The 21,409-nt window shown below is 44.0% G+C and overlaps 1 protein-coding gene across 3 annotated transcripts in view; it reads left to right on the top strand.

Annotated features, from left to right (window-relative positions):
- The first annotated feature begins 9,101 nt into the window (after positions 1-9,101).
- The window catches only part of LOC128937636 (VPS10 domain-containing receptor SorCS1), a 256,431-nt gene continuing 244,123 nt past the window's right edge, over positions 9,102-21,409 (top strand). The window contains exon 1 of one of the 3 annotated variants that reach the window (XM_054277425.1): positions 9,102-10,415. In XM_054277425.1, the coding sequence (XP_054133400.1) occupies positions 9,771-10,415 (645 nt within the window). In that variant the 5' untranslated portion in view covers positions 9,102-9,770. The remainder of the gene's footprint in view (positions 10,416-21,409) is intronic. The other 2 variants (XM_054277427.1, XM_054277426.1) reach the window with 2 other exon arrangements.

The following is a 21,409-nucleotide window of genomic DNA, read 5'->3' on the forward strand; positions in this document are numbered from 1 at the left end:
CTTTTTATTGCAGTTAAAGGGCAGACACTCAAGATGTGTTATTTAGGGCAGTCACCACTAATAAACCAGGACTTGCTTAAGTTCCTCCCAAGCAAGATCAGAGACTCTGAATTTATTCCTTGTTCTCTCAAGTTCCTTGGATGCTGCTGCCCTGAGATCTGGCTTATTTCATGATAGCAAACATATCTGTTATTCTGCAAACGAACTTGATCCCAATTCCATGGAAATCAATGACGAGGCTCCCACTGATTGCAATCAGGCATAAAGGAACCAAAATGCACACGGAGACTTGGTCAGACTGGAAAATTGAAGCCATTTTAAAGCAGAATATCCAGGAGTCTGGATAAAAATGTTAAAATCCACTCTGGATTGAATGAAGACAAAAGAGAAGCACACTTCATATCTTTTGAACAAACATTGTTTCAAACAGAGGGGAAAATCAGAGTGATTCAGACTTGGACTAATATACGCTGCAAACACTGGCAAGTACAGTTTTGGCATAAGAAAGGCACAAATCCTGAATTATTATTAATTACATGAAAGTAAATGCAAATGGAGTTTTTCCCCTAAGCTTTCTCGATGTGAGAATAGATATTAAACACACAGAGCTTTCCAAGCAACAATACTCACAAAAATAAATGTAATCTCAGGAAATGCTTGCAATGAAATCAGCAGAAGCATTGCTTATGAGTTCCTTCCATTACTTGGGCTATTTATTGACCTTTGTGTGTGTATACATGTATTAAACTGACAGAGTTATTGTTTTTTCATCATCCTTATTTAATAAATCTCATTTTTCTAGATGAAAGGGTTTTTTACTGATGAGGAGGGGATTTCTTTCTCTTTTTTGTTCAAGTTTTTGATAAAAATCTGACATAATTTTTAACTATTTTGAAATTATTTTATAGAGTTCTTTTATACCTAATATCAAGTTTAACCCTAAAATTACATTATCAGTGTCCTGTTTACCAGAAACAAATATTTGTATATGAGCTTTAATCTTTCAGGTGCTGCACCCACAGATGTCCCAGATAAATTGCTAAGCCCTGTGAGCAAAAAAAGAATCTAGTACCAAACATATGGAAATAAATTATTTTTATATTGCAAGGTGTTCTGGAAAACAATTAATTTAGATCACACAAATAACTGATTTTTTTTTTCATTCCATGCCAAATGGAGTTTAAAAAAGGGACCAAAGAGATTCAACAAACTAATATTCATTTCAAGGTGATTGTAACAGATTGTCCAGATGCAAAAAAAAAAAAAAAAGTTTCCCTTTTACGTATCTATCTATATATATGTAAGATAAACTTATTTGTTTTAAATACACATATTAAAAAAAAACCAAAACAACAACTTTGTGGCTGGCAAAAATAGTGCCAGAGACTATTTTTAAAGGAGAAAAAAAGAAAGAGAAACCCTTTTTGAAATGCTCAAGTGGAATATTTTAATTTTACTGCTTTGGCTTTGTTTTTGTGTTGGAACACTTCAGATTAGATTTAGAGCTTTGTCTTTGTAGTGTTCTCCACAGTTAAGAGGACTAGTTATTTTTTCTTATTTCTTTTAAAGAAATGAAAGAAAATGAAGAATGTTTATAATCTTACATAAACCCATGAAATCAGGAGCCTGGAATTCACTACACGATTCTTGATGAAAAGATTGACAACAAGGAAATTCAGATCTCCTTTGCATTTTCTCCTGATTTTCCCCTACACATTCCAATTCCTTCCTTCTGGAAGTTTCTCACCAAAGGTAGGAGTGACAAGCTGTCTTTCATGACTGTTTCCTCCTCCCTCCTTAGAGGGTGCATCTCTCCCTGTCCCACCAAGCTACAAAATCACAGCTGGATGTCACAGATCTGAGAAGCTGCTGAAGGAGCTGCCAGGCTGGAGCGGGAAAAGGTGAGAGGAAGATTCCCTTTCTTCATCTGCCTTGGATTCTGGCCAGATAAATCCTATGCAAACATTAACTCTCCAAACAGATGCCCCAACAGGGAAAGTGTCTCTGACTGTGCACTGTGCTGCTCAGGTGTGGATGCCTGCCCTGGTTATCACCTAGCAGCAAAATTCATGGGAATATCCTCCACCTTGTTTTAGGCAGAAATGGCTGAGTAAATGAGGACAGGTTTAACTGATGAGCAGATCCTTCTCTCCTGATTGTGTACCATGGGAGTGTGCGTATGGAAAGCTCTGCTGGTTGACCTGTGAGTGATGTAACTGTCTCCAGAAAAGGATTTCTGACCATGACTTAAGAAACAATGCATCAGTGAAGCAGGACAGAGTTGCCTCACAGAAATTTTTTTCTGGTCATTTTTTCAGTTCTGAAATAAAATACTGTCAATGAGCAAGCTCACATCTTCCATCAGCCTCAAGGGTTTTCATTTTTTTCTTCTATTTTTTACTTTTCTTGCAGTAAAAAGGTAGTTTAAAGTAAAAAGGTTTCTTTCTTCTATTAGGAATTTTATCTTTAGTTGTACTTTGAACTTCTACTTCATCAACACTTCTGGCTAAGAGAAATCAAGCAAGGTGCACAAGCAAGAAAACACCATCTGTAACGATGACAAACTATAAACACCATTCACAGGCCATTAAGTTTGTAATCTTTTTCTCTTCATCATTATTCTCTTACCTCCATTAAATTCTTCCACAACCAAGTGCAGAAGCCAAGGGTGATGGCAGTAGAGTGACAGACAAGAATTTTTATTGTCCTGTCAATGCAGATAAACCCAGAGCTGAGAGAATGTCAGGTGAACTTCCCCAGTGACAACTGAAGTTCAGTATTCTATGAAAAAGGAAGAAAATACAAATTATTTTTATGCCTTTTAGGCTTTTAAGATTTATGTTACAGAAGTACCCTGACTCTGTGGAAGGCTGGTCAGGTTCTGACTGATATTTATTGTTCACAGGAAACTATTATCTGCACTTGATCAGTCTGCTTCAAATTGCAGATTTGCAAGGCTGCAAAGACAATCAGAGGCATCCAGCAGCCATGATTCTCCTGAGGAACTGGAAAGGAATAGAAGATGATGGAATGAAAATGACTCAGTGGACACAGGTAAGCCACTTGCAAATCGTTGTGAATAGCTGCAAAGACCCTCTGTTGGTCAGGGAAAGGAAAGTTTGCAGTTTGTATCTCCACACAACAAAAAGAAGAGAAAGGAACTTGCTCAGAGTCAGATATAGAAAAGATACATTCCCACAGGAATAACAGAGAGAGTCAGGTAATGGCCACTTTTTCTAGTATGGTCAAATGTAGGATGTTAGAGCACAACAGTCTCCAATTTTTGTTTGGCAGTGTGTGCCACCACTGGTAGTAACATTACATTTGAATATGCAGTTTGCCTTATTTGCAAAGAGAAACCCCAACACAAACCCCAGATGTTTTCTAGTCAGTTGATTCTCAGTTGCTGACACTTGCAATGCAACCAACTTCCACAGCTCTGTCAATTGCTAAAACCTGACATAATCCTCAGTTTACCATGAAACTGTGCTGGAGTCAGTGTTAAAATAGTCAGCTGTTTAGTAGCTGAAGACCTTCAGGTTGGTAAAGCATGACTTGCTAAATTAATTCTCATTTTTCCTGGTTGCATTCTTGCCTTTCATGTGGTTGGAAGTGTTCACAGCATACATTTTAGTTATTGATGGCAAAAACCTTCTGGGTATTATGGGGTTGCTTTAAAACAGTCAGGATGAAATGCAACAATTGCTGGGTCATCCTTGTGGTTATCATTCATATTGGCAGTGGTGAATGAGTTGACTACAAGATACACCTCAGGCTTCCTCCTTTTGCCAATGTTTACTAGTTTCAGAGTTGTTGTAATACAGCCCATTCTATCTGGGAGCTCCAGCTCAGCTTTCTCCTCAGCTGCAGGCTCAGAGCACCAGCTGAGTGCGTGCAGTCCTGATGTAAGTGCAGCTCTTGCAATTCTACTTTACACTCAACCAACTATAAAACCCAGCAGAATCTAAGACCAGCTCTTCAGGGCAGCTTTCCAGGTTTCTTAGGCTGCAAAAGCTGATCAAGAGAGAATGTCAGCTGGGAATTTCGAGCAGCAGATTTTCTCATCCACTGTGTCTTCTGTGGCCTGTGGGGTTTTTTTTGCTCCTAAATCCCATGGTAATTCCTGATAGACAAGCAAAACTCAGGAGCACAGGGTGGCAATGGATTGATGTGTCCAGATCACAAGGAGAGAGGATCACTGCAACAGTGAAATTCAAGACCAGCACAGAGTAGCAGATATCACATGTGAAGAAACAGTATTCAGTCCCAGGATTCTGGAAAAGACTGCTAGATTCAACACCAGCACAGATATTGTTGTTGTGCAGCCACGTGAGTACTGCTTCAGCACCTGACTGGGAGTAGGAGCTTCTCTGGAGAGGATAACTCCCTTCCAATGCTCCCTTCCTCCCATGGCAAATCCACACTTCGTTTATCATCTGGTACAGCTGGCCCAGGGAACATCTGCAGCTGTAAGAGCAGGAAGGAGGCCTGAACCCAGAGAGTAAAAACAGACCCTGTACCACGAGTGTGGGGTTTGCTGTCCCATTTGTGGTTGGTTGGATGGTGTGAAAATGCTCTGGATCCAGAAATGGAAGTGAAACAGAGGAATTGCATAAGAGAATTTCCAGAGGAGAAAATCCAGACAAGTCCTACTGTCCTCAGAGAGAGCTGCTGGCTAATAAGCACGACTAGATATTTCAATATAAACAGGGTTTGATGAAAACTGCAACCAGGTATTGGGGCTGAGCACCTTCCTGTACTTGGAGGCAATCCCACTGAATGAATCTGCTCAGCCCCCAGCCTCATTGCCAGATACATGGACGTTTGAATTCCCCATCTGAGGATTTAGCAAAGCAAAATGGCTCAAAGTTATAAAATATCAAATTCTTGCCCTTTTCTTGAGATAACTTTAAACCTCAGTCTTTGCAACAGGCTGCAGCAAGAGGGAGTACAAGAACAAAAAGCCCTCGCTGTTAATATTTATGGCAACTAAAGCAAAATTGCAACACATTTGCAGATGAATAGGAGCCCTTGTTAAAAGCTGCACCAGCCTAATTTTAGGACAGTACTGGTTTGGCATTTGATTGTGTGGAATAACAAAGGAGAGATTTCATGTTAATTAATTTAGAGGAATTATTAGTGTCAAAAATAAATAGTTCAATCACCTTTCCAAAAATAGTCTGAGGAAGGGAAATGAATCTCAGTGGAAAGAAGATAGAGGTTTTCTTTCAGTTACAGATTGTTTTCAAATATTTTGGTCACTTTTTGTCAAATACATTGCCCCAATATAAGTAATAGGATTTATTTATAATAACACCTATTTAACAAATATCTAGTTATTGCTAAAAAGTAAGCCATATCGATAAATAATTTCAATTTGTTCAGTGAAATAAAGCACTAGGAAGGAGTTGGTTTTATATATATATACACACATATATATATACATATATATACATATATATATATATATAAAATTAGTCCCTATTTTATTTAAAGTATGAAGCATCCAAACCCTATTTAGAAAACAAAACAAAATGAACACTCAAGTTTTTGTGATATTTACAGCTGAAAGTCATTTTTTCCCCCCAAGGGAAACTGCAACAAGACCTGTTGTATCCTGATTTGTTTGTTTGTTTTTTTAACAGAGATTCTGTTTGGGGGAATTATGTGTAATGTCAAACTACAGTATTCATCACTCACCATGGCTTGATAGGAATCAATGGAGCAGTGTTCTTCTTGGTCTCCCTTCATTACACAGTCTTCTCTGAGAAAAGTCATTATTTAAAATGAGTGTAGATTCAAAAAATCCTGATGATACAAATATTTACTAGGGAAAGATTATACTCATTTGTCTAAAAGCATTCAGATTCACAAAAGGCCAGGCTATATTATGCCCCTGCCTTATACTAAAAACTCAGCTGGTTAAGCCCACCCAGTTCTGTTTCCTTCTCCGTGTCCTCTTTCATTCCTTTTTCTCCCTTCCTTCCGTCACAGTACAGGCAGTGCTGGCACAGTCCCTGAGGTGCTCCCATCACACAGGGTGCATAGCCTAGCATGTTTCAGGAGACAGGAATGCTGTGGAGCCAGGAAGTCTCTCAGGAGCACATTTTTCACAAAAGTAGTTTCTGATTGCGAGTATGAAACACTCCAGGGGAAAGGATTGCTGCAGATGGCAGATTATTGCAATCACTGTCATAAGGATTTATGTCCTTGACCAAGCCCATATTTCCACCTGTCTCAGAACCTGCCCAGTCCCACGTGAAGATTTGTGTACTCATCCACATTTCAAGCTGTTCCTGCTTCTCTTCTCAAGGCTATATAAATCCTGAGGAAGATGCTTGCTCCACGGCAACATATACCTAGAAATGGCATCTACTCCCTTCCCTAGATTCCAGCTTATTCTTCCTGAACCCAGAAGCAAGAAACTCCCCAACACTCTTGTGCATGTGCAGATGTCTGGCTTTGAGGCAGTTCCTCCTGGTGCAGATGAAAACCCACAGCCACTGCTCATCCTGGCAAAGGCAGAGGCTGAAGAGGCCAGCTAGACCCTGCAATTTTAATTATACCTGTCTCCTCTTCCATGGTTCCCATGGCTTGGTCATATCCCCTCTCCCCAAGCAATACTGGACATGTGGAACAGAATGGTCTCCTGATCAGGTAGTGTAGCAGCTCTCATGGGAAACACCTTCTCACCAAATGCTGGAGCTGCACATACGGTACTGAAATATCAGATCAGGTGGTGCCTCAGGTCTGGGTACCAATGAAAGCAGCCTTTCCTTTCTCTGGGCACAGCCATGTAGCTCAGTCACATCACAGCAGCTTCTTTTTGTCTGAGTACAGGAACTCGGTGCCTGCTCCCAACTGAGAAAGCTATCCCTTACATCAAAGGACAGCAGATTATTCTTTTGTGCCAAAGACTCCGCTTTCTTATCTCTGACGGCTCAATCATCACATCATCTGTGGCAAAAGATGGCTGGCAGCAAGATTAGATTACAGCGATTTAAAATGTCTCTCTCAGATAAGAGCAGACCACGAGTATTCAAAAGTACACATAATCAGATTGTAAACTTGACTGTCACAGCTTGCCTCAGACACCAAGAGTATAAATACAGATTAGACAAATTTTGGGAAGACAGGTCCATTAAAAGTCCTACTACATTATTACTTATTAAAAGTAAGCGATCAGGTGCAGTTTCTGCTGTTGCTAGAATCTCCTAAACTGGTAATTCCTGAAAACAGGGCTCAGGGGAAGGCTCATGCTGTTTGTGTCTGTCCTGTGTCCACCCACAACAAGGTCTAAGGTGGAAAATGTGTTTGTGGTCCTTAGGATGGATCCAGTGTTTTCTCTCTATGACTGATTGTAGTGCATTTGCTGAAGAGCTCTGCAGGTGTAGTGTGTGCACACTGCATAAACTGTGCTCAGGGCACATCCCTATCACTCGATGGCCACTCATCACAATGCAGAGATAATCATCTGCCTAAATGAGACAGCTATATTGTTTCTCTCCTTAGCCTTAGCCACTCATTGACATGCAAACCTCTATAACAATCCCAAGAGAAATCTCCTCTGACCTCTTACTAATTTCCTTCTTCCAAGTTCTTTTTCTGTCTCACCTACTCATCCCTGAATTTCATTCCTTTAGATTAAAGCCTCCTTAAGAGACTTGTGCTGGGAAGGTGACACTTTTTAGTTGATCCTCTGGGATAGATCCACCTGCTCAATCTGTTGAACAGAAAATAAAGGATTGGGCTGATAACAAGGTAGCTCCACCTCCAATCATTACTACTCTGCTGATCATACTTTGACTCAGTTTCCCCCAAAAGTGGCCTTTGTGAGGAGTTTGGGGCTTAGTAAAGGAAAGGAGCTGTTTAAGCGTGAGTGTTAATTATTGTTATTACCCGACAGGCTGTAACTAATAGTAACCATTTAGCTGGGAGATGTGGAAACAGGTATGCAGTTAATTGCTAGATTTAGCTGAGGTCAGGTGGTTACACTGCAGACAATCCATCATTGTTGTAAGCAGCATGAAGTTATGCCCAGCCTGAATTACTGTGAGTCTCCCTTCACCTCTGGTCCTGTGCTAATATCCCAAGACGTGTCACCAGTGAGCATTTGAGTGAAATCTCTAGAAGAATGTGGAACAAATCTGTAAATCGTTTTCTGAAATGCCCTGCCAAAAAAAAAAAAAAAAAAAAAAAAAAGAAAATCAATAAGGTCTTCCGTGTCAGGAAGGAAATGTTAAAAATATTAATTAAAAAATAAACTTTCCCGTAAATCAAATGGGAATGAGTGAGAGCAGGCAGACGGGGATGGAATAATTTCAGTGAAACAGCTTTCAATTCCCTCCAGTTTTCATGGGCATTGGGAAGTGGCTGTCACAGCTCAGGGCCCTGTCCTGCTGTGTAGGCAGTAACAGCAGTGCTGTCCGTGCTCAGGACCAGCAGCTCCCGTGGCCAGCAGGCACCAGGCTCTGCAGCAGCCCCGGGGGATCTTCCCCGGCCACCACTGTCACTGCTCCCCCTGCGGGGAGGACATCTACGGAGAGAGGAGCACAGCTCCTGCGGGGGAAACTGCTGGTCCTGAAAGCCGGAGAGACAGCTAAAGCAACAAGGGTTGTGGTTTTTTTTCTTTTTTTCTTTTTTTTTCTTTTTTTTTTTTTTTTTTTTCCTGCTGATAAACCGCTGGAAGGGAATCCCCCTCTCCACCAAGCGCTGTCATTTCATTTCCAAAAGCTTGTCCCTGTCTCCATCAGCATTTATGTGGGTACATCTCTGCCGTGCATGAGTGATTTATTTAAGCACCGGCAGCTACTGTACGCGACAGTACAGTGAAGCACAAGCGGGGGAGGGAACAGAGGGCAGAAATGCGACTTTCCCTCTGTAAAAGCAAGCACAGGTGCCTATTCTGAGCTCTCCAGTGCACTTACACCAATCACGGGAGAAGGGAGTAAGAAAGGGTTATTTCAGAGCCTGCTCAGACCTTTAAGGGCACTTAATTATTCGAATTAAAACATTTCCTCTGGGAAGACTATATACACACACGCATGTACTGTTCCTTCACTTGGCACATCTGCTTCCAGTCGCTGTGCGGAGGTTTCAGTATGCTGCGGAGCCGGCTGTAGGGGTTTGAGCTGACGGGAAGCGCAGGGGAGGAAGGGATGGGATGATACGAGTTTGAAAGTTGGGGTAAGTCCGTCGTTGGAGCGTGTGCGAGAGAGGGGGAGTGAGTAAGCAGCCACTCCCGGCACACGGGGCGGCCTGGCTGCGGGAGGAGGGTGATGCACAAGCGGCGAAGGGAGAGGGGGCAGAGAGAGAGCGAGCGGGAGAGGAGCGAGCTGAGACTTCCACAGAGGCAGCCGGGAGAAATCACCAGCCAGGATTCGCTCCTCTCTCTCTCCCTCTCTCTCTGATTTCAAATCAGCTCCTCCCCCGTGTGGTTGTGGCTTTGCCTTCCATCACAAGCCTCATCAGCAACACCAGTCTTGGGAAAAAAAAAAAAAAAAAAAAAAGGAAAAGAAAAGAAAGAAGAGAAAAAGACACGAAAGGAAAAAGTGCAAAAGAAGATAAAGGAAGCAAGAGGGGGGGAAAAAAGAGGTGGGAAGAAAGTAATCTCCTCTACCCCTCGGCTGTATCTACAGAAGAGTCTGAAACTTTACGTGGAGTTCTCGCCGTGTTTACTCCGCGGCGGCGGAATCGGCAGCGCCCGGCTCCCTCGCTCTGCCCTCTCCTTCTTGCTCCTTCTCCCTCGCACTCATCAGCAGTCGGCAGCGATGGAAAAAGTTGCTGGCTGGTACCCAGCCTGGCACGTTGCTCTCCTGTACTGGACATGGCTTTTCCTCTTCACTTATGGCTTTACCGGCGCAGAAATAACTTGCAGATCCTGCCGTTCCCAGGTGCAGCCGCAGCAGCAGCCGCAGCAGGGATTACTGATGTACTTGAGGACCGACAGAGGAGAAAAGGAGCAAAGGAGCTTCCTCGGGGAGAAGGGAGGTGAGAGAGGGCAAGAGGCCGGCACGGAGGATGCCGGGCTGCAGGCGACCCTCGCCCCTGCTCCCGCGGGGATGCAATTCAGCGGCTGGGAGACACGGCGAGTGCCGAGGGAGCCAGAGAAAGTGGCCGGGGAGCGCCGTCCCCGAGCGGCAGCGGCGGCTCCGGCCGAGGACCGAGCGCTCCAGGGCCCCCCCAGGCCGGGCGGCCCCGGGCCGGGCTCGGCGCGGCGGCGCTGGGGCCGCAGCCCGCGGGGCTCGGCGGGGCCGGGGCCGGGGCCGGGCGGCGCCGCGGGGCGGGAGCCGGGGGACGGCGGCGCCGCCCGCTTCGGGCTGGAGGAGCTGCGGCTGGCCAGCACCACCTTCGCCCTGGCCGGAGACTCGGCGCACAACCAGGCCATGGTGCACTGGTCCGGCCACAACAGCAGCGTGAGTACCGCGGGCGGGGGCGGCTCCTCCGTGCTTCCCTTATTTCCCCCCTCTCCCCTTCTTTTTCTTCCCTCCCCGTTCCCCCGGGCGTGTGTAACCGGGGGTGGAGGATGCTGGGTTTTTCTTCTTCGAAGGGGATTTTGCGCCTCCGGGCGCCGGGGATTGGCTTCGCTTAGCAGTGTGCAGTGGGGCAGAAGGGCTTCAAAAGGGCCATTCTTGTGGAGCAGGAAAAGTTTCCGCTGCCCGCCCGCCCGCTGAGCGCATCCCTCTCCCGGCCCCCGTGTCCCCCGCCCCGGAGCGGAGCGCGATCCAGCGCTGCCCCCGCCCGCGGCACGGGAAGGGTCTGCTTAGGGGGATGGATGCTCCTTCGCATCCAGCTTCTCCCCAGGATAACCCTCACGGGCAGGCTCAGCTGGAAGGATGCCCAGGGAAAGCCCCTCTGCTGCTGCTTCTCCTCCTGCCGGCTGTGGGGGCCCGCGTCAATCCAAGGGCTCATCCCCGGGCCCTGCTCATGCAGAGATGCTGGAGGGCTTCAGGACTTTGCCTCCAAGGTGTCTCTGTGTAGGGGATAAAGCTGCTTTTTGCCTCTTGCCACCAAGGTGTTAAACAGGAGAGTTTTGTTTCTTCCTCATAACCTGCATGTGTCTCAGGAATAGCATCAGAACAGCTCTGACTTGAGCCAAGCAGAACAAAACTGGCCAGAGAAGTAGGCAACTGATTTCCAGGCTGGAGCCATAGTCATGACATCAAAGTTCCCAGGTTAACTTGAGCATTGTATCCCTCCAGCCTCTGCTGCCATGGTACCTGGAGCTGGGGCTGAGGTCCAGGGAAGGCAAGGGTAAATTGCTTGGAGTGCTCTCTGCCTGCCCTTAACCCTGCTTGTGGAGCAGCAGAAATGGAGGGATCTGTCTGTCCGGACTCTCCAACTTTGCGTCTTAGGGACACCAAGCAGAATGCTAATGAGAGAGAAGGGGATGCCACCACTCTGTGACTGCTGCCCGTGCGAGTTCCCAGGAGAAACAGGGACTGAGGCTCTCCTCTAAGGTGTCTGCAACTGTAATGCCAGAAGGTTTCTGGCTGCTTGGCAGAAATCTTTGGCCTCCCTCTCAGCTTTCAGTACTAGGAGACTGATAACATTTTGAAATTATAGTCTAGTCATTATGAATTCCTTTTGGTGTAGATTGTACTGAGCTACTCAATTTAAATTGCAGCGGATGTCATAAGGACTTCACTGTGGGGTTCAGTCCTAGTTAATTGGGACATGGTTTTATGGTCTCATCAGGAAGTTTTTAATCAATTAATTGACAAGGGAATAGATGTCATTTCCATTTTGAAGGACTTTCTCCTTTCTTCACAACTCAGCTAGACTATTCTTAAATAGTTGTGTGAACAGAAGCTGCCTTGTAGGAAGTCAGGTCTGTTCATACAAATTGAATTGAGACTGACACTGGTTTCAAGTGACCCATTTGCTAAAGAAAAAAGATTCTGATATAAAAAGCCATCCAGCAGGCAGCAGTTACTCTGCTCTATCACTGCCATTATGTTTCACCTGTACATTTTCCAAGACACATCTATTGTTATATATGTGTTTAGGTACACATATATTTGTGTATGTGTTTCTGCCCACTGTGGTAGTAGTAGTGTCGGCTGCTGTTGTCAGGGACTGATTTACTTTCTGAGTGTGTTGGTGTACAGATGTTTTCAGGGGGAAATATTTTGTGACTGTCCTTCCCAAAGAGCTGCAGGTTGCATCGTGTACAGGGATATTTTGCTCCCCCCTTCACTGTGGGGGCCCTGGCAGTGCTGTTCTGTTTTGTGTTCTGCTTGCAGCCCCCTCACAACACAGACTGAAGCTGGGTCCCAGCAGCACTTGGATGCACAGCAGGCTTGTCCAGCTGAAGCGATGGTGTGTGTTTAGAGGGAGCCCAAAGTGGCACCAACCGATTGTCACTGTGGAGGTTCTGGGTTCCCATCAGTGCTGGAGTTGGGAATGGGATGGGCTTGGGGTGAAATGCTTCCTTTAGGGCACAGAATACATAGTTTTGCCTGCCTGGAAGTTGCAGAGGATCCCAGCGTGCTGCTTGTGAGGATGCTGTGTAACCCCAGTGCCCTGCGCTCCAACAGCAGCAGCTGCTGGCTTCCTGCTGGAGTTTCCATGCTGTGGCACAGGGATGCACCTCACCTCTGCTCGTTTTCATTCTTGTCTGCTCTGGAAGTGCTGCTGTCAAACAGCTTTTGCCTTTGCCAGGCAGAGGGGCAGTGTGAAGAAGATGGTAGTTTGCAGTATCTCTGTGAGGACAGGAAAAACAAAAATAAAGCTTAAAATATTTGAAATCCTGTTAGGTGGAAAAACTGGAAAATTAAAGCATTGTCCCCATCAAGTTTTTTGTATTGCAGTGTACCTTATCCTGTCAGCCTCACTGTGGTTTCTTGTATTCTTACTTTGGTAGTGATGTGGGTATAATTGCAATGCTGCTGTGGAGGAGAATGAACTCCTGAATTCTGTATGGGATTCTTCTGGGCATTTGCAGCTTCTCTCAGGCTTGGCTGTGATTTTATATTGAGTGTGTGCACCACTGAACTGATGGCATTTTGCTCTGAATTCACTGTATGCTAAGCCACAAGTACAGCAAGAATAATAAATTATAGAACAAGTTGTCCAGGTCTCCATCAATATCAATTGTTTTAGATCAGTGCTTATTTTGGATCATCAATGATTTTAGGTACTCCCTGGACAGCTTGCTCTCCAGATCCACATTTACATCCAGACACTTGGAGCATGCTTTGCTCATCTCTAGTGACACAGTTCACATATTCTCTAATCTCTCCTCTGTACCTTGTTTCACTGATGGAGGCAGCAGGAGTTCCCCAGAGGAGAGCATAGGTGTAGCAAGACTGGCTTGTCAAATGATTGATGAGGATGAAATCAAGAGTGTATCCAGTGTTATGTTAAAATACAACGGGGGCGTCAGGCTTTTCTGACTCCCGTGCAGGTGAGTGAGGGCACACAAAGCTGTCCTGCATCTCTACAATCCTGAGCTCTTTCAATCTGCAAGACAGAGAAGAGTGGCTGCTGCAAAATTGGATGTTGAAAAAATCTTTGAGTGCTGGACTGGCTGGGATGGTCCAAGAGGTGTTAACTGGCCCAAGCCAGCACCTTGCCTGAAATAATTTTGACAATATAATAAGAGCCTAGACTGTTGAATCTGTAAAGGGGTCCTGGCAGTACTTACCTGCATTGATAGATCCTGAGCGTCTTTCCACTGGCCCCTATAAAACTGGAGTAAAAGTTCATGTGACCTCAAATCTTTGTCAAATCTCTTCTGCAAGATACACAAGTGAGATCTCCTGCCTTATTGCACCACTGAGAAATGTCATCAGTGGTGTGGAAGTTGTCAGGTTTCCTAGCTCATGGAGATCCCAAGCGTGTTGCTGATGCAGTGTGTCCTGACACTGTAGGTTTGGAGTCCCTTAATGCCATGCTATAGACTAGGGGAAAAGAGCTAGCAGAGATTTATGTGTGGAGCTAAAAGAGAGACCTGGCATTAATGGAGAGAAGCAAGTCTCTAGGTGATGTCCATAATGAGCTTTTGGGATAGAGATGCTTTGCAGGGCTTACAAAAAATGAAGATTGCTTCTGTCCTAAGCTGGCTTGGAGCAAGATCAGTGCGTTATCTGTTAATTTGAAAGTATTCTGGAGAAAGAAAAAAAAATTGGAGGAGGTTGAAAGGTAAAGGAGATTGAGTGAGTGCCTTGATGCCACAGCTGGTGCTATAATGTGGTGCTGTGAAAGAAAGCAGCATGGGTTTCACAGTCAGTTATTATCATAGCAGTTTACTGTTGCCTTGCACTGCACAAAGTGCTTTCCTTGGCTGGATGTTGGTGTAGATCTCAAATTGTGTGGCAGAGAATTTGAGCATTTACTTGGCCTTGTACCTGGGGATTGGCTTTTACCTGAGCACGATACCTTTAAACAGTTGGTTCAAGCTTCTGTGATTAACATGGTGGGAAAGACAAAGCTGAGCTTTCATAGGTCCTCTACAGCAGCAGATCCTCATCAGACTGATGGAGACACAGAGGTGTCTCAAAACAACCATGGCCAGACAGGTTTTGTAGTCCATCCGCAGCAGAAGATTGATACAGCTGAAGGGTCCAGTGCAGGATGAAGCCTGCAAGGTCATCATTGCTCTTGTCAGTGATTACAACAGACAGCAGGGGAAGAGTTAGGTCTCTTATGGGAGAGCTTTTAGCAAGATGAAACTGCATTAGGTGTTGCTTGCAAGGTGGTACTTAATGTTACTGTCAGGACAAAGTGGGCACAGGTAAGGCAGAATAATGATGCACCTATGTATTTCCAATGCAATGTGTTTCATCCTGGACAAAGCAATTGTGAATAAACTCTTGTTGGATTTTAGCTTAAGTGTTCAAACCCACTTTGTAAAAATGAGGAATTTCAAGAATGGCACATACTACTGCATCCAACAGCCATGACTGATCAAACTAAAACATCTACATGTACATCCTTCTATTCTTCACCCTTCTGTTTCCTTCTTCCTTTTTGGGTAGCTGTTCCAAGCCTTTTTTCTGACTCTTGGAAACTACTCTGATTTCTGTTCTAATGTTGCCATTGGGCAATTTAGATTAATTTTTTTTTTCATTTGTATGCATTCCTTTTAATTGAAGTTATTTTCCCTCCCTGGCACTTACGTTCCCTGGAATTATTTTACAGGCAGTGAATTATTCCCTTTCAGCCTCTGGTTTAAACAGCTTTAGATCTAAATCTGCTAGATCAAGCAAGCATTCTTCTTTTTGTATCTGCTTGTACAACAGGTTTTGGATAGTGAACTCTGAATTTCTAGGAGTCAGGTTCCCAAGAACTTGAATTTGAATCTGATTTTTGCTTTTGATGAATGAAGATGATAACAAATATATTGTTTTTTGCAAGTGAGGCAGTAAAGGCATGGCCCTAAAGTACCTTAAATTGCCAGTGTTCTGTTCAGTCCAGAATGGGGGACCATAATACAAATTTTTGTTTTACATCTCACTTGGAGCCTTTGCCCAAATGTCATGTTCATGCAAGAGGACATAGTTGATAGCCTCTGCCTTTCTCTTGTTGGCAGAGCTGTGGCTCCAAAGTAAAACTCTCAGGGGTGCCAGCATCATCCCATGAGTGACCAGCATTTTATTGCCTGATGCTGTGATAGCCCATGACAATTGAATCATTATAAAGGAGGAATTTTAAGGTAATGAGTGTGGATGTGGAGCCCAGAGCCAGATGCTCAGTGAGACCCACAGTGAGGAATGACCCCAGTGTCAGTTTCTTTGTATTGAGATTGATTCCTAGGGTGCTGAAAACAGCTGCCAGAAAAGATTCATGCAAGAAGGATGTTGGCATTAGTATAATTCAGTGAGATGGAGTCTGTATTATGTACAAATTACAAGAATATATAATAGTATTAAGAATATAATGCACCGGATGCTGAGACTGTTTCAGGCTAATCTCTTGCTAGAGCTACTGAGAATATATTTTGGAAGGGCTGAATAAAATGTGAGGAAACAAAAATGGGAATTTAAACCAGAAAAAAAAATCAAATTAAAATATTGCTTAAAGTCCCTTGTTTCAAATTTTTGTCTTTATTATATTTAGTACTGTTGGATAATAAAATACTTCACATCCAATCTAGATATGAAACCTCTAAATTTCCTGTAACTGAGTAGGACTTTATTCCTTTGACCAGAGGTCTTGAGGATTTTTTTTGTATTTATTTTCTTGTGTGTGTGTTTGATTTTTCAAAAAAAGGACTCAACAGGCATAGTATTTCTTTCTTCTGTGTTGCAATCCATCTCTAGATATAGTTCCTGACTGGATAAAACATAGGCTTTTCATACACAGAATATGAAATAGGATACATGGGAAATTGTTAATAAGAAGAGCTGTGCTCTGAGAGAAAGCAGTAAGTGAAAGAGAATCTGTGAGGACTGGAAGAAAGGCTTGTCATTGTGTGATGCTGGTCTCTGTGAAAGAGTTTGGGAGATGGTGAGGAGCTCCTGCCTCTGACAGGTGGGATATGCAAATCCCATCACAAGGGGAGATTAAGGAGAATAATGGAAGAGCTCTGACAGTTGCAACCGGCATTCATGCAATATGGAGAGGCTATAAACTGTGTAAAGCAATCAGGTTATAGCTTTCAATCTTCCTAATACACCACTTTATAATAGAAAATGGGTTTCTCCCTTTCCTCCTGGCTTCAGATATGACGTTTCTATTTCCCTAACCTGGCGACCGCGGTGAAGTCAGTCCAGAGGGGGAAGCCAGGAGGTCAGATGTCCTTAATTCATTCTGGAGGGGTTAGGAACCCATTCAGCTGTGACACAGCTTTACATGGGAAGGGCTGCAAGGTCAGCACTGGCCTTGGACAATCTCACATCCTCTGGGCCTTTCATACCATGTCAGAGTGAATACAGCCCTCACGTTGAGAGCTCCAGCCAGGGGAACAAAACTGCCCCATTAAAGACTTCTTTCTCTGGAAAATGCTCTTGTAGCTTGGCCAGAGCATTTTGTAGGTTCACATTGATTTTCCTTTGATTCCAAGGCTCCTGAGAAATAGCCCTCAACAAGCCCAAGTCATGAAAGTTTAAACGCAACATTTTTTTGTTTTGAATCAGGCAGCATTGTTGGAATGGATTTCCAGTTCTTATGTTCTGCATTTTAAAATGATCCAGTGATACAAAAACCTTGATTCAGTGTGCTGGACACCTGAGATGGCATTACCTCTGACTGCTGCTCCACAGAGTTAGGCATCCTGTGGGAACTGTGTCCTACCTGATGTCCAGGTATGGGAATTGCACAGCATCTCAAACTGGTTTTGCCTATATTTAGATAACTGCTGTTATCTTAAAAGCTCTGTGTACTAGATCCTGTTCATCCAGATGCAAAGCTGCATTCAGGTTTACATTTCCAAGGAGGAAAAAAAATTAAGACTGACACAAGGTGCTTTTTTTCCTCAATTATTTTTTTATACCTGGCCAGCAAACCAAAAAATCAATGACTCCCAGAGCTCTAATTGACATTTCTGTGTTAAATGAAAATGGGCCTTGATTCCAATTCAAATGGCAGCACTGGGTGATAAAGTAATTATTTTGGAATTTTAAATGCATATAAAAGTTGATGCAGTAAAATGATTTTTGTGCCACTTGGAATTTTTTTTGGCTGTATCTTAAATCAAACAACAGTTAATGTAAGAGCCCTTAATCCCTAATTCTCAGCGCTGGTAACACAATAACACTTTTACTTAGTACTGTACTTTCTCTCCTTGGGGAACATAAAAGTACTTTCAGAAGGAGCAGGATATTTTAGGATATGTCCTAAAATGTAATTCCTTCCTTTTAGAGGGTCTGTAAGAACTTAATTTAACCTCCCGTCGTGTCCCTCAGTGGAGGAGCGTTCTCTGTGGCTGCACGCTGGCTGCTGGAGCTGCCATGGCGGGCACAAGCCCAGGGCAGCTGTGCCCAGCTGCCCCTGATGGGGGTGAGTGGGGAGCAGGAGATTGAGCAAACAGGTGGAGATTTAGATGGAAGGAGGAGGGAAGATGCAGCTCTTCCAGCATCTCAATGCCAAGCATCTCCAACGGGAGCAGCCCACACCAGGACAGGGCCTCTCCCTGTGCTGTGTTTGGGGCAGAACTGCTTCTGCAGGGGCAGGAAGGTCAGGGGAGTCATGGACCTTGTGATTCCTCTTGTCCTGTTGGGAAAACTCCAGAGATAACCCCTCCTCTCATCGGGGCTTTTGAGGTGGAAGCTGTTTACCTACAAATGGGAAGCTGTTGATGATTTACACCACCATGTCCCAGCCCAGTGTCAGTGTTCACATCCCAATTGTATGAGGTTGAGGTCGCCTTTGCTGGTGATTGCGTAAGGACATCAGTGCCATGAGCTCTTGCAGATAATTATCATGCACTTCATCAGGAGGAAGTGATAAACTCCTTAAAAAAAAATCTTAGGCTATATAGGTAACCCAACAGAGATATCCCATGTCATTTCTCAACTGTTTCTCTTTTTCCCCCCATTCTCACCTCCCCCACTAAATTTAAGGTGGGGGAAAAAATAATTCAAGGGAAATATTTTATATAACAAATGTAGGCATGCTTTTATCTCCATAAATTTTCCCTGCTCAATATGTGATTTTCTCAGGTGCACTTCTTTTATGGGAGGGGTAAAGTAATCATAAAGTTCCTAATTCAGAAAGCACTGAGAAATTCCTCACTAATGTGGAAATGGACACCATTTAATAATTTGGACTTTGCCTGGAAAATCTTTCTTCTAACTACAAAGTATAATTTCAGTAGATGAAAGAGGTCATATGCTCCCTTTCTGTGTGTGTCACTGGGTCAGTTTAATCTTTAGAAACACCTTAATGTGCCCTGTCTTGGTCAAAAATTGTGCCAGTATCTTTCACCTGATATTCTCTGAAAACAAATGTAGGAAAAGTGAATTCCATTGACTACTCAAATGAATATTTGAGGACCTTATTAATTATTTACTTATAGGTAAGTGTAAATATATTTTTCTGATGTAAAAAGAATACTTATGCTGAAAATCAAGCTCTGTATGCCAGAGAACATGATATAGAAAATTAGTTATCTTTCCATTGCTTTCAAGTCAGTTTTCCACGAAAAAAATACATTCCTGTAAAAGAAAGATAAAATCCTTAAATTAATCATTATTGGAATCATATCAAATAAAATTTTGGAGATGATTAGCTGCAAATTAAAGTGAGATCTTACTTTGATCGAAACTTTAGAATAGTTTTTTGGGTTGTTTGTTTTTTTTTTTTGTTTTTTTTTTAGGACAGGCTAAACAGTTTATTAAGAGACACAGCAGCAAAGCAGGAGATACATTAAGCCTAATTTCAAAATACACAAGTCCATGGTGACATGCCATGATATTAGAGAAGTTTGGGAAGTGATTATTCCCTGAGATGTTACGCTGGCTGAGGATTACACCATGGGGAGAGACTGCACTACACCTTCTCCATTTCATTAGTGTTCATGTTTCCACACATCCCCTCAATATACTGAGAGTGACAGAGCCTGGGCTAGAGATGAGATGAGAAGAAAATAGATCTGGCCTGCATAGATCTGGACTTAGCCTGGATCCAGTGACCTCGTGTCACTAGAGATGAGCTGTTGAAGTTTAGTAGTATATATTTAGGCTATTGTAACTGAAGGATGCTTTGATGCAGATCTGCGTGCTTGTTTCAATAACAAATGACTGTTTAATTGTGTATCCTTGAAAACAACAAAAATAAACAAAAATATTCTCCAGCTCATCTTTTGGACAAAAAGCTTCCAGTTTGGTGTTGCCTTCCATTTTGTTTTCAACTTTTGTAAGATGACATGTGATCTTTCTTTTTTCTCCAGAAATTTGTCATCCACTCCAAAATAACTTATTTTAAAGTTGTTAAAGGAGTGAGTGTGGTTGATTCCAGGTGTCTGATACCCCAGTCTGTGCCCGTGGCTGTGGCCAGAGCATGATAGCAGGGCCCTGCCATCCTGCCTGTGATGGAGGGAGTCGGACCATAGACCCCTACAAGAGCTGAGGAGACCCAGCTCTGCACTCCTGTGCCATGCACCAGGCTCCTGGCATCCTTTTTTCCCCCCCCAAACACTGGGTTCAGCAATGGCTGAAATCCCTGTTACTTTGATGATGCTGCAGGCTGGGATCCCATCAGATAGAGGGAGGCTCAGCAGCTCCCACAGCTCCCTCTCCCATGGGAACGTGAGCTCTTCCTCCCTGCCAATGTGTGCTGCATCCTCCTCCTCCTCCTCATCAGCCACCCACAGCCCTGTCTGTTGATGCTGTTGCCTGGCGACCACCCTGTGATGGGCAGCCTGGAGGGGAGTGATGATTAAACAACCTGAACTGGCTTCTGAAAGCAGAGATCTCATTGTAATGTGACAGGCAGTGACAGCTCAGACAGCAACACGTTCTGAGTGTGATTCCTGAAAAAAAAAAAAAAAGATAAACAGTAAACACACGAGGAGAGAGCCACACACACCTGTGTGTATGTGTGCGAGTGCTGATGCTTTCCCTTGATGCAGAAAGGCAGGGGAAGGCAAATGTTTCTGTATTAATGGAGGGTGAACATAACCCTAATAAGTGTCATGATGAGCAGGTCAGCCTGTGAGCCAGGGCAGCCTGCACTGATGCTGTCAAACAGGAGCTCCTTGGGCAGCAATTAAAGGGATCCTGCAGGTGCTGGCAGCAGGGGGCTGCAGGGGCAGCAGGAATTACACTCCTTCCGGAGGGGAGCACCCTGAGCCTTCAGCATGAGGGTGGTGCTGCTGCTATGGCCACCTGCCACATCCCTTCCTGCCTGCCAGCTGCACAAGTGCATGCACAAGGATGCAGGCTGTCGTTGCAGTGGAAAAGTTTGTCTGTACACAAGGTATAGATACACACAGAATGCAGTGAAGCAATTAACGCTCATACTGATGGTTTGTCTGATCTGTGCATGGATTCAGAGAGAAAATGAATGTTTCTGGTGCTTCTCACTTGCTTCTCAAGCTCTCCTTTTAGTTTTGTCCCATGTAGAATTACTTTGTGCTGCTGTTCTGTCCTGTTTGGGTGTTGCTCCCTACCAGCCCTCCTTGGGAAGTAGCTCTGCCTTGGCAGTTTTATTGCACCTGTGTTTTCACCACAGCAAACAGTGGAGGTGAAATACTGCTGTAGTGCAAATGAACATCACATTTCTCTTAAAGCAGAGTTAACCAAAGAGATTCTGATGTTTCCTAGAACTTCTAAGGTGATGTTAAGTGTAACAAGTATTTCCAGGAAATGTTTGTGCTCTGGATTACCTGCCTGTGTTTTGATGGCTGTGCATGTCCTTTTTAAATTGCTGTCAGTGCCTGTCCTGGGTAGAGCAGCACCTATTTTCTTCAGTCCTATTCAGTTCTTAAGGCAGGCTTATCAGTGAGGCATCTGAGGGATGGCTT

This window comes from Melozone crissalis, unplaced genomic scaffold (genome assembly GCF_028551555.1).
Source record: "Melozone crissalis strain CALT ecotype California unplaced genomic scaffold, PUWL_Pcris_2 ptg000019l_1, whole genome shotgun sequence".
In the NCBI taxonomy this organism is placed as follows: Eukaryota; Metazoa; Chordata; class Aves; order Passeriformes; family Passerellidae; genus Melozone; species Melozone crissalis.